This window comes from Eucyclogobius newberryi, unplaced genomic scaffold, assembly GCF_026437365.1.
Source record: "Eucyclogobius newberryi isolate DKJ021-1_F unplaced genomic scaffold, fEucNew1.0.hap1 SCAF_16, whole genome shotgun sequence".
Lineage (NCBI taxonomy): Eukaryota > Metazoa > Chordata > Actinopteri > Gobiiformes > Gobiidae > Eucyclogobius > Eucyclogobius newberryi.
In genome coordinates this window covers 12,247,680-12,265,586 of record NW_027315790.1, presented here as the reverse complement: position 1 = coordinate 12,265,586, position 17,907 = coordinate 12,247,680, and the positions used below count along the sequence as shown (strand labels likewise).

The window sequence follows — 17,907 nt, the reverse complement described above, 5'->3', positions numbered from 1 at the left end:
GAAGAACACAAGCTTAGAAGTGGAAATGTAAAAAAAATATAAAACGCAATAGTAGTTTAATTTTATTTAAGCTTTGTTATTTAAACCTTTTTTTCTTTCTTTCTTTTTTAACTCCATCGTTAAAACAAGCATGTTTTGATGTGTTCTGATGGATTGCTAAAATATCATCTGCATTTCATCATCAGGCTTGGGGCAGGACAACGTGGCCTAAAATGTGTGTTATGATTTGAAGGATAACATTTGCCAAAAAAACTCAGTTCAGAATACTTACTTATCCTCAAAGTTACAATTCCGCTTGCAGGTTGCGTCATAAAAACACACTCATTTAGCACAAGTGTAAAAGGCATAAAGTGCAACAGTATTGCTCAAAGTTCAAGGTCAAGGGATTAGACGAACCCAACAACAGCAACAACATGAAAATAAAAACAACAATTACCACTGACTGTCTAATTACTAATGGATGCTAGGGGGGGAAACAGTGGCATCTGTTATATTTCTGTTAAATTTCTTAAGTTTTTAAGGAGACAAGTGATAGTTCTAGGTTCCACCTCCATGCCTCACGTTCTTTCTTAGTCCTTAACAGCGTTAGGATCTGAAGAGCCTCCACAGTCGAGCGTCTCCCGGCGTTAACAGCCCAAATTAGCAGCAACTTCTGTCTATCACAATCTTCCAAATTGCATATTGCCCCAAAAGCAAATGACGATATATCACTAACGATGTATGGCCCAACCCTCATGGGGCAATACAATAAGTTGGCTACATACAGTAAATGCATGTTCGGCTTGACCGCTGAATGAGCTGGAGATATCGCCACTGAAATTACGTTCAGCATTTTGTGACTATAACTTTAACTTTAAAGTATATTCCTTCCAGGATACTGTACAGTGAAGATGGACATTTGGGTCCAGTCCAGGTTGAACTAATTTGTTTTTTTTTTTATCAACGTTTATAGTGGTCTAATGCCAACACTGTGGACTCTGGGCGGATTTTAATTTGGATGTAGTATTGGAATCAGACGTTTCCCTTTGGTTGTCTGTGCTCTTTGTCTCCAGGTTCACCCCCCTCCCCCTCCCAATTGCCCCCCTACAACCCCATCACTCCCCTCGCCCCCGCCCCGCCCCGCACACACATCCACACCCCTCAGGCGACAGCAGAGCAGGAATTGATTAGTGACACGGCTTAAAAATAGACGACCGGTTGTCATGGAAACGCCCACAATGAGCTGTTGTCTAGTTTTAATAAAGAGCAGCTTTGTGTTTTAAGGTGTGCGTCGCTCCTTACAAGCAGGTGAGCCATGCGCGTGTGTGCTTCGACCAACAACTACCAGCTTCAGACGCCACCATCTGATTGGCTGGAGTCGGCATCCCGCAACTATCAAGTCTTAAGCGACCAATTAGAGCTCTGTTGCTATGGCCTTCGTTGTTATTGGTCTCACCAGCGTCCAAAACTCGCCTTCACAGATAATGATTGTTTTTCCCGCCGCATCTCATCTGGTTAATAACATTGACCAGTTTTGCTTAAAAATATGTCTGCATTTATTTCATTCATCTTCTCTACACTGCCAAGTGTATAGTCTATTTATTCAATTTTCTTCCCTATGATGGTTCAAGATCTATTTCGGGCAACAAGTGAAGACTTCAACATTACAGGTACTGGCTGGTGAGTTGGCCTAAGGACTTTGCTGTCATCAAATCACTGCTTTTGTTTATGTCTTTCCAACCCTAGTATTAAAGGGAAAGTAAATACAACAATTATGTAGTATATGAAAGTCACGTTGGAAAAGTGTGTTTTTTTTCTTTGCTTTCTGACTGTTGTCCCGTCGTTTTTCTCACTTGGTGCAACTAGACCAAAACTGTTCTAATCTGAAATGAGGAAAAGGAGATGTAATTGTAATTTTCCTCAGTATGGTATTTAACTTGTGTATTTCCATGGATAAAGTGGAGGCTCCAGGCCAAGTTATAGGTTAGATCGGTGGAGAGGTGACCCTCACAGTAAACTGTGAGACATTTAATGCTCTACAGTGGAACAGCAGGTGGCAGACCCTCCACCAGAAAGTTACTTGGAGAACCTTCTTCTATTGTGAATTTTTTTCATATTCATAGTGACAGAGGTTGAATAATAAATGTCTCAGAATTATTTACTGAACCAATTAAACTGAAACTGATTGTCACCACCCAATCAGTATATTAAAACCTCACCTGGTAAATCCAGACTGAAATCCTCTGAACAAGATGCACAGTTTGGTCACAACTCCCTCCTTTGCGTCTCTGCGTGGCTCTGTCCTGGTTTGGTCAATCAGGTATATTTCTGTGACGCATTTAAAACCCACAAACCAGTTGTCATCTATCCTGGATGGAGCTGGAGCTGGGGGTTCCAAAAGGATTTTAAGATGTCGTTTCAAAATTATTACACTATATTAAATCTTTTTTTTATTTCAAACTGTATCTTTTATTGAAATTGGGTAAGATGACACCATAAACCACTGATTGTTTTTCATTTATATTTTTCAAAATTAGTTTAAATGTTTTACAACTTGAACTTTCTACAGATATCCATTTACTTTTACTGTGGGAGTCCCGAGTCGGTTGGATGGTTATTTTGGGGGTTGCGGCCTGAACCTGTGATCTATCGCTTGGAACAAAATCAAACTTCTATTTTCTTTCACCTGATGTTAACCACCTTTTAATGCTTTTCCCCATCTGAACTCTGGGTGATTCGACTACACTTTGAAGGAAAAGCCTGTCTTGGCTGCCCAGGCAAACTAGACGGGCAATTTCAAATTCACCAGATTATTGGGATGTAACTAGTTTTGTCACAACACAAGATACAGTGCAGTATCAATTCATTGGACAATGTCGTGTTTGACAATATTCAAATTATGCTGAGGTACGATAATGATGATGTACAATACAGAGGGCCGCAATCAATATTAAACTATATTAGATAGATTATTAAACAATGAATTAACAAATACTTAGTTAGTTTAGCACTTCTTTCACTTCATGTATCATGCATCCTCCGCTAGAAAGACTTTACTGACCAAGACACTGGCTCTGTGTTGGTGGAATAAAGATACAACGACTGGAAATGGATTCAACCAAATGTTAGTTTTGTGTCCTCTGACTCTTTCAGTCCTCTTGGTAGTAGACAAAAAACTCATGATTGCTGGTCCGTCTCTTAATGTAAGGAATGTGCTGAATGTGTCCTAAACGGGAGGCACCTTGGGTAACATGTGTGAATGGTGTCAGTGGATATTTTAAAGTAAATTTCCAGACAAAAGACTGCTGTGGAGGTTTAATGTGATTAACATGAGCTATATGTGCATTTCAGTTCGGTTTGCAGAATAGACGTATGTATTATTCAGTTGTATTAGTTTTTCTTTTATTAACATTACAGTTCCCTTACCTCATAGTAAAGATTGGCATATGTTTTTCATGGCCAAGTCTGATACGATTGTTAGGATTCTAGAGAGCTCGATGGCTGGTGAGCTTTGAAATTTGTTGCCTGATATTTAGTTGCTCATTCCCCCCAAATTAAGTAATTTAAATGTACTTCAAACTCACCCAAGCCCTGTTTAATCACAAACCTTTAAGAGCAGCGCAGTCCCATTTTGTGCAGTGTCGTAAGTGATTAAATAAAGCTTTATTCAGCAGGTCGGCCAAAACAAAATATCGCCCTCTGCTGAAGAATTAAGGCCAATAGCCGATGCACAAATATCGGCCAACCAATATATCAGTCTATGTCCAGACCATAGCGTTATTTAAGAGCAGCAGCCACCTTCTCTCCTACTTGTCTCTTGTCAATACATTTTGTTCTATTATTTGACCCGTTTCCTCATCATTTCTTGCTCCAAGTTATATTTTTGATTGCTTCATGTTTGAATAATTTCAGAAAAGAGTGCTTAGAAAATGTCTGTTTTCACCCACCCTCTATCTCTCACTCTTTTATATTCTTGGCTTGAATATTCAGTTTTTCACATTTTAAGATGGTAAAAACAAGGCACAGTGCTTTTAAGCCATTTTAGATCAATATTATGGTTTGAAACTAACTTAATGTAAAATGTTTAATACTAAATACCCTGAAAAACTAAGATTGCTTTGCCTGGAATGTTCCACAGTATAGTATTCAACTTGACTCTCTCCACTGAAACAAGCAGACCACCACCAGGCCAAGTTACAGCTTTATCCTGCACATAGAGAGGACACATACACGGTATCCTCCTTTTCAGTGTGTGGACAGGTCAGGCCTCATGTGCACCTCAGAGTTCAGGCTCACTGAGCTGCAGAGGCTGCACTGACTCATGATCGGTGCAGGTGCTGGTTTAACCCAACCGATTTAGTTATAGGATCTGGCAACTCAAATGGACCACTTTGAGGCTCATTCTCCTCTTTGATTGGTTAATGGTCTCAGGAACCAAAACACCAAATTGTAACAAACAACCTGGATATTGTGTAAAATGTTTTTGTAATCGAGTATCACTCAACATTTCAGTTGCTATCAGTGAAAACATTATTTGATTTGAACATATTTACCTCGTATCTGGGGACATGGAAAGTTCATGTTTAGGAAATTGCTACATCTACATCTATCCTTTGTAGCACCCTTCTTCACTGATGAAACCAAATCAAAAACAATTGGCAGAGAGAAGAGACATTTGTGTCTGTAGACTGTGAAAACAAAGAAATAAGTGCTGACATTTCTATTTTTATTGTGAGTCAAGTGTGTAATTATTACAGCAATTTTTACTTAATATTGCATGATACTTTGAATAGCACTGCTCTACGTGAAACTACAATTAGGCTGACATTTTTATCTGAGAATTTCTTTTGTAATCAATTAAGATTATATTTAACCAATGCCAATTAGATTTATCAGGTAGTGGCATAGTGACATACTGAGACAACTGCGCACACTGGCCCTGGCCTAAACCCAGACTTGGCTCTGCTGGCTGTTGGTGTGAATGGACTACAGGGCATTCAGGGTTGACAGTTGGCACATGTGGTTTCCTTGCTTATTCCCTGAGAAGCTGGTGACATGAGGACAGTAAATGGCACAATCCATATGCAAATGGGTTTAATAATCATTCAAGTTAATCAAATTATATTCATACATTCCCTTATTTAACCAGTTGTATTAATTTGGAGTTGACAGACACAAAGGGCGCTTCTATAGCGTGCTATTAAGACGTGTGGTTGGTTTATTGTAAGGAGGACATTTTAGCAGCAGCCATCTGATCGACAGGGCGCACTGTGCATAAAGAACATGGTGTGTGTGTGGGGGATGGGAGAAGGGAATTAAGAGTTGGCATTATGTCAGCAGAGAGCTGCCATCTCTGTCTCCGCTCTGCGAGTGTACACACACAACCTCTCCAGTGTGGGCATACAGCACAAGACAAAGACATTTCCTTGGTTCTTACTGTATCTTCAAAGTGTCACTCTTTACTACACCTCCCTCAGATCTCGCACAAGTCCTGGATGCCTGCACACACATGCCTACACAGTGAATGTCCGCAGCTGATTGGCCAGTGTGACATGAACAAATGAACCCCTCCGCTCCAGCCACATTTAAGGGGCCCCTGAAAGTAAGCATGTGTTTATTTTTACAGTGAAAGAGGGAGAACGGCTCGAGGAACTGGGGGGAGGGTAGAGGAGCAGGGAGGGGTTTCTTTGTGGTACTTTACAGCTGGATCATGAAAGGACCTCACAAAATTCTGCCTACTGTTGGAATGCATAAAATATTTGTACATAATCAATCATTTCGCCTTTTCATACTTTAGCGCAGTTTCTTCAAAGCAACCAAGTTTTAAACATACTTTACTTGAGCAACTTTTTTGGTTCAACTTATATATATATTTTTTTATGTATGGGAAATGTCTGCATCACTGCCCGGCATCTTTTACCTCACCTTTTTTATTGTCTCCCCTGCTTCTTGTTGCGTTAGGTTGGCAGAGCCCAGAGGGTTTTGTAGTCACGAGTAGGAGGGGCCTGGTGAAGGGATAGAGGGGGCGGTCTGAGGACTGAGACCTGAGCAGAGCGAGTGTGTGGCTTGTGTAGCAGCTGAGTGAAACAGTCATTTTATTATGTAAAGGCGGTCGGCAGTGGTGGAGGAGGGGTGTGGGGGGGTGATGGTGCGAGGTGCCAGTTGGTGACGTCCAGTTCGTAGCGGCCCGCGATTGGCCCGGCAGCATTCTTCTAGGCGCTCCATGCCTCATTAAAGGTGGAGGCTCAGCGGCAAGGTTTTCTGTCAGCAAATGGAGGCACAAGTCTGCTCCCTGCTGCGTCACAAATGAATTAGAGACGAAGTAGTGTCAGGGAGGGCCGTTGTATGCCATCATTAAGACTCCTCCTTGCGCTAAAGAGGCTGCCATAGATATGAGCTGGATAAGAGACGTCGGAGGAGAGACAGCCCCTGCATCCTTCTCCATGCTTACAATACACCAGCGGAAATGATACGATCAGATTTGGGATGAATAATTAGGAAGCCGATTAAGTAACAAAAGAAACAATTAGATGTGCTGGATAAACTACCGTGAATACAAATGTTGTAAATGTGCACATTTGCTCTGTCCCACTGAAGTAAATCTCTAAATTCTAAGTTCACAAAATCAAAAGAGTTGTGAGAAATCTTCAGACTTCACTTCCCCAGATCTCATAGAAGTATTTAGCAGGTTTCATACAATTGGGTAAAAAAGTTTCATCTCCACCTTTTTTGAAAATGATCAGTGAACCACTGTAAGTATCAGCAAAATATGAAATAAAATGTATGAACCCATTTGCAAATTGCTTGTCATAATAGTTATGTTTTACTGCAGTATCCATCCTATGTGTATTGCTGATAGTCAGTGTGTGGACTCAGGTGCAAAGTGAAGCGAGCAGGCCTAGATGAATAGATTCACTGCACACTGTAGAGCTAGTTTAACCCTGGTCGTAGCAGGGCACCGTGTTGGCACCTTCTCTTGTCTCCATTTCTGAAAGACCACTTTAAAAAGTTGCTGGTCAATTCCTCAAAACTCAAGGCATTTTTTTGTTTGTGGGACGATAGTACAGATATCAAACCTCCTCTATAGACTTTCATAAGACTTGACCAACAATAAATGATTATCTTTTGCATTGAATTTATTTGTGTTGCCTAAAAGTGTATTTATTTATTGCAAATATCCACCTATCCTTGAGCTATATTTAAATTAAATGTTGTGATGATTTTGTGTCCCTAGGATGGAGCGGATGTCTGAGGAGGCACTCAGGCTCAACCTGCTGAAGAGGGGTTTAGATTCAAGTGAGCGCGATGAGGCCCTGGCCAAGCGTCTGAAGATGGAGGGCCACGAGGCCATGGAGCGCCTCAAGATGCTGGCACTGCTAAAACGCAAGGACCTTGCTGATCTAGCAGGCCTGGATATGGCAGGACCCCTTGGAGACGGGAAGGGCCCTGGAGTAAGCACCCTGCACCACCAAAGCACCATGGGGAGTGGCTCTTATGAGGAGAAGATCAATGGAAGCCTGCGGCTTGGGGGACACAGCAGCCACACTGTACAGACCAAGAATGGAAAGGAGAATATGCTGGATGAACCGGTGGATATGAGTGCCGGGAGACGAGGGTGAGTGCTGCTATAGTTCTCTTCAAATGTTACAGTCAACTGTCTGTGTGGGTTTCCACTGGGCACTATGGTTTTCTCTATGAACCTAGATCATGCCAACAACTTAGTAGTCCAGCTATGTAGTCCTGATGTAGTCCTGACTAAACCTAGCTCAACATCTGGAGTTGGGTGTTTGAAGTTGTTCTCTGCTCCTGTCAGGTTGCCCCAGTGGCAGTAAAGAATGGGTCAAATGCAGAAGTACATTAGCTGCATTACTCACAGTTGTAATGAATTGGGGTTTTCTTTTCTACATGAATTTTAGTGAGCTGGTTTCTAATGTAAATTGGTTCTCCTTCAAATGTAGAGTCATATGCATGAAATGTCTCTTCTCTGCCCACAGTGAAGCAGACTATGTTAGAAGAACTCCATCTCCAGATGTCATTATTTTGTCAGACAATGAAGCATCCAGCCCAAGAGCAACCCCTCGTCCTGAAGAGAAGATTCATCGTGCCAACCTCGAAATGTTTAAGGTACAGCTTCACCACAGTTACTATGCTGTTTCAGACCTACAGAGCCAAATCACTTTTCATTTATACAATGATTTATGAACACATCTGCCAACACTTGAGACTTTAGATTTCTTCAGGTTGAGTTTGATTGATTATTCAGAAAATAATGGCTAAATGTCTTTAATTGAGACATAATATATTGAAATATAACATAACAGACATAACATATAACATAGAAAGTAGATAAATAATGATATCCTAATATTGAAAAACCTAATCTATCAGATATACATTTTTGGGGCAAATTTTAACGAAAGCAAAATTCTGATTTTTAGTAATTATTTTACTCCTATTTCAACAGTTTTTTTTGGTCTTGGTTTAGTCTCTGTAAGGTTTTTACTTTGACACTAGTAACTAAAACTATGTAAATGTTGTACTCATTAAGTAAAAGGTATATCACGAATTATTGCAATAATATTGTGATCACAATTCTAAAAAGCTATCTAGTTTATTTCATATTATTCAGTCCCAATGCACATTCACATTCAACAGTGGCTTTGGGAATTAGGACCAACACCAATAAGGAAAATCACATACTTACCAGTAATTCTAAGCTGTTAGGTGTACTAACTCTACAAATGACTTGATTTTTATAACGTATCATTTATAATGTAAATAATCATACCGAGTCGCATCAGCCAAAAAATACATAATAGAGAAGAAAAAACATATATAAGTTGCACTGGAGTATAAAATGGGATTGCAAGTGTGAAAATAACAAATAATATCACATATAAGTCGCTCCTGGAGTATGAGTATATAAGTATAAGTCTCACCCCGGCCAAAATGATGAAAAAAGACTTTTTTTTACTATGCACACATGTCTCATTATTAGAGTTTAGATCGGCCAAGCTTGAGCTTGCTTACTTTCAATTTATGAATTTCAATGAAAAACTGGAACTGCTGCCATAGCAATTAATAATTCAATTGAAAATATAAAATCGTTTTAATGGTCAAATGTCCTCAAATTGTCCTTCAATACAAGAAGGATGATGAAGCCCATTAGCTCTAGTTTTTTCATTTGATAGAATTGATACACTTTTATTGCCAGATAATAATAAGCAGAGCCTGATAGAGCTTCATGTGTTAATATGCTTTAGTCTGCTACCTGCAACTGTCTCTGGCACTACAAGCGCTTGTCCCTTGCTGCCCTTTGCCATCTCTCCCCCTTGCTCCCTTCTCTCCATCTCCTCTCCACTCTCGGATCATTCACATGCTCCGCACTCTAGACCTGAGCCCGGTCTGGTCTGACGATACAAATACAGAACCAATCCTGGCCTGAATTCAGACCCAAGCTAGGGTCTTTGTCAGGCTCATGAAGAGAATCTAAAGTCTACTCCTCATGTCTAAATAAATGACATATTCTTATTAGTTGGTGATGGAGGCCCCTGCTTTGGCAGTAATGAGGTAGAAAATGTCACTGTTTTGTGCTTCAGGGTAAAACTGAAGAGGAGCGGCAGCAGATGATCAAAGCCCTGAGAGAGGAGCTGCGTCTGGAGGAGGCCCGTCTGGTGCTGCTCAAGAAGCTCCGCCAAAGTCAGATGCAGAAGGAGAATATGGTGCAGAAGGTGAGACTGGCTGCTCTGCAACTGCTCAATGTTTCAGATACGAGTTCAACCTGGGTTCTGACCAAGGTGTGTCTGCACTATTTTTACAATTAAGTATGACACAAAGGGACAATCATTGGAATTTAGAAGACACGAAATCTAATTTAATGGCAATCTGCTCCCAGTAATATATGACCCTTTTAAGGTCATGGGGCCAAAGAAATAATACAAGTATTGTACTTTTGACCATGACGTAAAATCAAGAGAATGTGGATTCATAACATATTGTGGAAACTGTAAATTCATAATATTTTTAGTAAATGTAGTTTAGACTCTATTCTTCTTCGTTTTTTCATTTACCTTTTTTTTTTTTTTAACTTCCTGTTCTTGCTAATAAAATGTTATACAAATGAGAACTCAGCCCATCTATTTCTTAAAGCTTTTCTTTCTGGAGACGAGCACGCCTCTTGCATGATTCCATGGAGATAGAAAATAGAACATGGAACATTGTCCAGGGTGATAAATATATGTTCTGCCATATCTTCAGGTCTTTGGGTCTATGCTGGTGCATGCCCGCTCACAATAAGATAAGATAAGATAAGATAATCCTTTATTGTCCCACATGGGGAAATTCCATTGATGCAACGCAGGTAGATACAGAGATAGATACAGAAGAAAAGAACAAATAACTTATAGGAAGTTTGAAAAATGAATGCATTAAAAAAAAAGAAGTGTAGGGTTTAGCGCAATAAGAACCTCCATAATGAAATAAATGCTTTTACAGCTGAAAAGTTAAATGATGGAGCTTTAAAGACGGGTGTGTTGGAGGAGAGAAAGCGGCCAGAAGTACATCAATTGAAGGGATTCTTGTACACCATTTTGCAAAATATGATTGTTAGTAGGACACAAAAGATGTTTTCCCGATGTGTTGAAATGTCTTTTGTGTCATATTGAAATTCAAATTTTGCTAGTTGGATTGTGTGCAGGTTCTCTGAAGTTGGCTAAAGTTAAAAGTTCCTAACACTTTTAAAGATTTTTTTCACGAGGTTGACACTGTTAGTTCATTAGTCAATGACTATTTCAGTCTGACCATTAGTTTTGTTTACAGGTGCCAGTGGTCCAAAATGCTGCCTCTGCGCAGCCTCCACCGCTGCACAGCTCTTCGGGACATAGTAAGCTGCCAGCGCGCCCTGGCATGCACATTCCAGAGCCCCAGAACCTACGCACTGCTCAGGTCTGTCAACTAAGATTTCACTTACCATCACAGATAACCGGTAGTTTGTCTAGAAAACAAATGCAATATCCTTCAAATTATGGCATAGGTGTATGTAGGTTTTTATTTTATTAATGTGATTCTGGATGTGTTTCATTTAGTTTAAATTGATACTGTAGTTGTCTGTTTATAACATGAAATTATTAGTAATTTATGGTCATTTCCATGGTCTGTGTTGAATAAAAGTTAATGGCTATTTGATAGTTTCAAATATTAAAAGAAATTACCAAATAAGACTGAAATGATAAAAGTAAAGTCCGCTTTCATGCAGTGATTTGTTTATACCTGAGGTGTTCCCCGTAAGGAGCAGTGGTAAGCTGTGAGCTCATGAAGGAGGGACTGGTCTGTTAGTGTTGGCTGATCCCAAAGATGATTTACAGTACACATCAAATATAAAAATGTGTTGCATTAAAAGAATATGAGTCTGAATGGACATTAATCTATGTCATAGGGTTTTTAACCTTCATTGCAGAGTCTTTTCCATGGCAGACCAGTCTTGCTCTGAAATGTAGCTGTAAATTGACTAACAAGTGTCATAAAACATGCACTGGAATAGAGAGTCGTCATTATGACATTTTCTTCTGCGGCGAGTCTTTATTCATGCATGGCATTGCCTCACTCCTCCATTTCATGATGAGCAGGATTAAATATTCAGCACATCTTTGTGTTTGTGTATAGAGAGGTCTTTGTGTAGAGAATGTCTTATTGGCTAAAGCAGAGCTTTACTGTACATGTGCTGCCCCCTGGTGTCCACAAAATATCATGCACCTGAGGTTAGGAATGGGGAATAAACTTCATTGTTTTCTGTTTTTTCATCCATATTTATAAATATATTTGAACGAAGCTTCTTTTCTCTTCTGTTTACATTAGGTGTATTGATGGTAATTTTGTTTTTTTGTCTCCAGGGTCACACAGTCATCAGGTCAGCTAATGCCAGCTTGCCTCCAATGCTGATGTCTCAGCGAGTGATTGCACCCAATCCTGCCCAGTTACACGGACAGCGAGGACTCTCCAAGCCTGGGATGGGCCGCTCTGGCAGCATGGCCAACGCTGTCAGTTACCAGGTTTGAGTCTCTTCTAATCTCTAATTCACATAAATACTTAGTTCTACATTTAGCCTTTGACATTTGTGGATTATATGTGATTATACTTTATTTAAATCCAGTTTATGATGTGGAATGCAGTGATAAAGATGGAGACAATATGATTCAAGAGAAGTCAATTATTATCAGTAAGGGTCCCTGAGATAATTCAACACTCATCATAAGTGGCACTCTCATTTTGAGGATAACCGTTGATCCTTGTCTAAAGATGTGGTTCTCTGCACCTAGACATATATATAAATTCCAACAGAACTTAATATTATTCATTTTAATCTCAAGTCTTTGTGGTGTTGTGTCTGCTCCCAAGAGTTTTACCCTTTACTCAAAGGATGTTTCTATGTTTTTTGTTTGTACACTGCACCGACACAGACACACTGAACTAGATGAGGCACTGTTTTAAGTAGCTCTGTTTTTCTGGGCAGACCGGTCAACAGGTGTCATCTCAGCACTCCAGTTCCAGTGCCATCTACATGAACCTGGCCCACATGCAGGCAGCAGCAGCAGCAGGGGCAGGGGCTCTAGGCGGAGCCTCTGCCATCAGTCCGTCCACTGGAGTGGGCGGGATAACTGACCAGGCCAGCAGCCAAGCAGCAGCCAAATTGGCTCTAAGAAAACAGCTAGAGAAAACCCTCCTGGAGATCCCTCCACCTAAACCCCCGGCACCACTCCTTCACTTTTTGCCCTCTGCGGCTAACAGTGAGTTTATTTACATGGTAGGACTTGAGGAAGTGGTGCAGAGTGTCCTTGATAGTCAGGGTAAGTAGTAATAATCAGCTTTACATTGTGAAAACAATAAAAATGCCTCAGGTTTTAGTGAGTATGTGTTTTGGCATGTGTCTTCTAGGTAAATTCAGAGGGTCATTGTCCCGCATGGAGCCTTTCTTCTGTGCCCAGTGCAGAACGGACTTCACACCCCACTGGAAGAGAGAAAAGAGTGGACGGATCCTGTGTGAACAATGCATGACATCCAATCAGAAGAAGGCTTTGAAGGCTGAACACACCAACCGACTGAAGAATGCCTTTGTGAAAGCCCTGCAGCAGGAGCAGGTCTGTTTAAGGCTTGTTTTTATTTATGTTTAATTCATAGCAGCGTCGGGTAAAATATAGGTATTTATAATAAATGTTCCTGAACTGAAAACTAACTCTTAAGATGTAATATGTGTAAGACAAGGTTTCACATTGTGTGTTTGTTTCCATAACAGGAGATTGAGCAAAGACTGCAGCAGCAGGCCACACTCTCCCCCAGCTCCTCCTCAACTGGCTCCAACTCTTCAAAGACGGACTCAATGATCCGACACCATGCACTCCGCCAGGTACCTGCAATACTGATACACGTATACAATTACCATTATTAATATGTAATATTATAGGTGATGTTATTGTAGAATATAGATTTTTTAATACCATTGAAAGATGGCTACAGTACTTCATACCTGTTTGTTCAGGCATCTCAGCCTCAAGCCCAGGCGTCCCTTCAGCGAGGCCTGTCAAACTCTGCACGAGGCGTCCTGTCTAATTTTGCCCAGGCCTCCCAGTTGTCTGTGGCCAGCAGCCTCATGGGTATGACTAGTGCCAAGCATTGTGGCAGTGGGGGCAGCAGTAGCGGCAACAGACTCCAACATGACAGCCATCGTCAGATATACAACATCCCAGGTAATAGCCACATCCTCAAAGACATATCCAATGAGCTGTCCTTTAATGAATGTCCTGACATTTGTGTCTTATTTCACAGGATTAAATATTGCGTACCTGAACCCAGGGGCTGTTGGCGGCCACAAAAGCTCCAGCCTAGCAGATCGACAGCGAGAGTACCTGTTAGACATGATCCCACCACGCTCCATATCGCAGTCCATTACTGGACAGAAATGAGCCCCGTTTGCCCTCTGAGCCACACTAAAGCACTCCCAATCAGCCAAACCCCAACCTCCCCGACGCATGCAGTGCCTGTCGTGTGCCTACCTTAACCACACCAAGTTCCTGCTCAGACAAAGTCACTTAATTGTCCAAGCATTTCAAAGCTCTTTAAAATGATTTGTTCATCCTATAATTATGACTCCCATTCATATCATTCTTTGTAGCACTATCATTGTACTTAGTTTTTTTTTCCCCTCAGTTACTATTGTATTCATTTTCTTTTCACTTTTTATTTGCTGTTCCATTATTTGTTAGAAGATGGTAAATCATGGAGGTCTGCTGAGGCCTTTTAGGATGTCTTCTCGGTTCATGTAGCTTCATTGTCAGTGTTGTTTAGGAACAAGATCAACAGGGTGCATTCTGGTTGCTATGCAACATTTAACAATCTGAAAACTTTTTGACCATTGTATTTCTTTTCATGAATTTATTATGGACTGGCAACGTGAACAGAAATGGATAATTTGTTAGCGCATGATTTTGAGGAAATGGAGAGGAAGACAAGGATCCAACTTTGTTGTGTTTTTTAAGGTTTTTGAAAAGCTTATTTGATTTTCTATTTTCTGTTGAACATTGGCATCCTTATCTAAATGGGCTGGCCGCCTCTTGGATGTACCAGTTGGATGTACACATTCAAGCTGCTCAAAAGTAGATCTGCACATCCCTGTTAGCTGTCAGTGGTGCAGGACAGGAGTCCAGTCACGCCCTCTTTAAAGTGGACTCGGTGTTTACGTAAGTGTTGGTGTCACTGAGGCTCATCCCTCCAAGCTCTTTTTTTTTTTTTTTTCTTCATGCACCTTTGCTTGTCCAGTTTGCCCAGTATGCACGGACTGGCCTTTTGATCCCAGCAGCTCCTCTTGGCATATGCTCTTACAGAACTTCAATCAACAGGTGTTAGCACATCGGTGCACACAAACCAGACATTATGTACTTAAAGCCTTCATTTCTGGGCTTGATGTTAAATAGATTTGTAGATTGTTTTGTCTTTTTTGCCCTCGTCTTTTATTCTTTTTTTTCCCCAATTGTTTTACTTTTTTGGCGGCGTCTCCCCTCAAATGGGGGCAAACCTGAAAGGAAAATGCCCCTGGAGACGGTAATAATCAACAGCTGATGACAGAAACTATTGAACTCTGTATGGATTATGTACAGACACATAGATTGAAAGAAAATTGTGGACTTTTTATCTTTTGTGAAAGAGACATGGATCAATCATTGTGTGTATATTTATGCACACAAATTGCCTCACTCCAGAGGAGCACTTTTCATATTTCCAATTGGAAACTTTTTTAAAGTAAAGAATGTTACAATTAAGTCCAATTAAGGTCTGGGTGCCGAGTGGATTGTGCATTGTACCATGTATAGAGGATGAATGACATTTTTCTTTGTCTTTACAGATGTTGGATCTTGTGTGTTTAGAGAAAACTGGGTCTGATGGTTTATCTAAGGTCCCAGTAACTGTACAATTCACTACAGAGTCCCAGAGTCCTGACCACAGCAATAACTTAGAAAAACTTCTCCACACTGTTCATGCATGGCCCCTGCCACATGTTAGCTGTTGACACCCTTGGATTACAATGGTACCCAAAAGCTGGCGTAATAATATTTAAAGGGCTGGATATTACATCAGTTACTGACTGTTCAGCATCTGCTCAGCACATTTTCAACTAAAGCCCTATAAATGCAGAGAAAGCTGGTCAAAGTAAAGCTACATTCTTGTAGGAATAATTGGGGCAATGAATGGTACAAATCACTTACAAATATAGCACTTTGAGTGTACTATGATGTGCAAAGCATGAATTGTCAAGTACATTATAAACAGTTTGGCAGTGTGGATGCAATTCCCTTTTTCTCCACTAGTGTGTGTGAGTGTCCAGTATTATTCAGGACTGGGGGACTGTGGAGTGAAAAGACAGGAAGCTATTATCCTCAAAATGAGCAATGCAGGAACGTTTATTTAAAACCACCCAAACACATTTGTCGTAGCCAAGCCCAGTCAACATGACAGACTGAATACTATGGTGCTGTTCAGCCTAAATTAATACTGGCTATGATGTTACTGCAGTTCATTTTCTGTGCAGTTGCACAAACAAGAATGTATGACTTTGTTTATGTTTATTTACCTGAGAGCAGCTTGTCTCTCTGGTATTTTACCTTTACCTCTGAAACAGCATGGAGAAGTTTTTATTCTGACATTAAACTTGATATTGTTATCAGAATAACAATTTACAAGAGGTTTTTGAGATTATACGTTCTAATGACAGAATCTTCATTCTCTCACTATTCAAGTCCATCAGTATTTCTTCTCTATAACAGTGTTATTCTGAAGTGGGAACACAAAAGCTGGGCCTTGGCTCCACACCTGTGTTATTGTGGGTTCTCAAGGCAGTGGTTTCTGCAGTAGTTGGCACCAGTCTGTCAGGATGCGAAAAGTCTGCTCAGAGCAGCCCAGACCCATTAAAAACAGCCCTACCTGATGGTCACTTCCTACTGGAAACTTCGATCAGATGTAAACTCTAGTTTACCCTTTTTTGGTTTTGGCCAAGAAAAAATGCATACCTAAATGCTTATTGGAATCTGATTCCACAGAACAGGATTTGTTTATTGTAAATTGTAATGGCACTCTTATTTGGTTTTGCTAATGCAATTTTTATGCATCTCATTCGGCCACAGGCTGAATAAAAAAAACCTTTTCCTGCTTTTCTGTAGATGCATTTACAAGCATTTTATTGCAAATGTGATCAAATCTAAACTTAAGATTTCAAATGTTTTTCTTGTGTATTGAATGATTTGTTTTATTTTTTGCAGTTTAAAAGAAACAAATTTATGAGTATGAAATAAATGACATGATATTTGCTAGGTTTGAAGTAATAAGGACTTATTGTACATAAACATTTTTCCTCCCTTGTACTAAAAAAAAAAAAAAGATTGTTGTATATTGTGTAGAAAAGCAAACAAAAAGCCATGAATATTGTGAATCTTGTCATTTCGTTTTGTGATCACTGTGTAATATTGTGTAACATATGTGCAAAATGTTTGGGATTCTTTTTCCTCCTGCTTTTGAAAGTGATCTCCCTGAATGCATTTGCTTTATTGACAAGGTTGCAGGATTGTATATTGATTTAGACTACAGTCAATCTCGGATAAACTTGTCAGGACTTCCTGAAAATGTGTCTTTGTGGTCACAAATTCTCAGAGCTGTAAAAAAAACACAATGTAACATTATTTTGATAGAGAATGTGACCAAAGGATGTACTTACTCCTTTAGACAAATTAAATTGTGACCTGATTAAACTGTTACATAAACACATAAAAATATGTGTCATGTGACCCTCAATCACAGTGTTCAGCCATTTAAGTTGTTTTAACTTGTACATTCATTTGGTTTGTTTACAATATTTCGACCAAACACTAGAGGAATTAATTTTTAAAAGTTGACTATTTGTAGTCATTTCTTTGCTTACATCAATCCTGACCTTTTGCACATAGTTGATATTTAACAGTCTCAAAAATAGTAAAAGAAAATAATGCTGTTTGAATACTGCCAGATGTTTGCCAATTATGCATTGATTGAAAAAAATAAGCTAATTTTGGAGGAAATAACTTTGTAATATTTATCTCTTGCAAGCTATGTTTAATAAAGGTCAAAACAATTTGCTTTCATGTGTGACTTTTTTGCTTCTATGTTATACTTGCGTTTCCTGATGAACATGACCCATGTGACCAGCATTTGCACAATCTGCTGTGTGGACACTTTGTCCTTGCAAGGAACATTCAACAATGGGAAGTGAGAGTTCTAGTCGGCATGTATCATGTGAAAGCAATACTATATGTATACTATACTATACTATACTATACTATACTATACTAATATATATATATATATATATATATATATATATATATACATATATATATATATATATATATATAT

The 17,907-nt window shown here is 39.7% G+C and overlaps 1 protein-coding gene across 1 annotated transcript in view; it reads left to right on the top strand.

Annotated features, from left to right (window-relative positions):
• The window catches only part of gatad2b (GATA zinc finger domain containing 2B), a 24,098-nt gene extending 6,467 nt beyond the window's left edge, over nucleotides 1–17,631 (top strand). The window contains exons 2-12 of the mRNA XM_072447609.1: nucleotides 7,214–7,594; nucleotides 7,974–8,103; nucleotides 9,579–9,710; nucleotides 10,798–10,923; nucleotides 11,868–12,026; nucleotides 12,488–12,821; nucleotides 12,910–13,112; nucleotides 13,268–13,378; nucleotides 13,511–13,718; nucleotides 13,798–15,553; nucleotides 15,586–17,631. Coding sequence (XP_072303710.1) covers nucleotides 7,214–7,594; nucleotides 7,974–8,103; nucleotides 9,579–9,710; nucleotides 10,798–10,923; nucleotides 11,868–12,026; nucleotides 12,488–12,821; nucleotides 12,910–13,112; nucleotides 13,268–13,378; nucleotides 13,511–13,718; nucleotides 13,798–13,934 — 1,921 coding nt within the window. The 3' untranslated portion in view covers nucleotides 13,935–15,553; nucleotides 15,586–17,631. The remainder of the gene's footprint in view (nucleotides 1–7,213; nucleotides 7,595–7,973; nucleotides 8,104–9,578; nucleotides 9,711–10,797; nucleotides 10,924–11,867; nucleotides 12,027–12,487; nucleotides 12,822–12,909; nucleotides 13,113–13,267; nucleotides 13,379–13,510; nucleotides 13,719–13,797; nucleotides 15,554–15,585) is intronic.
• The last annotated feature ends 276 nt before the right edge of the window (nucleotides 17,632–17,907 follow it).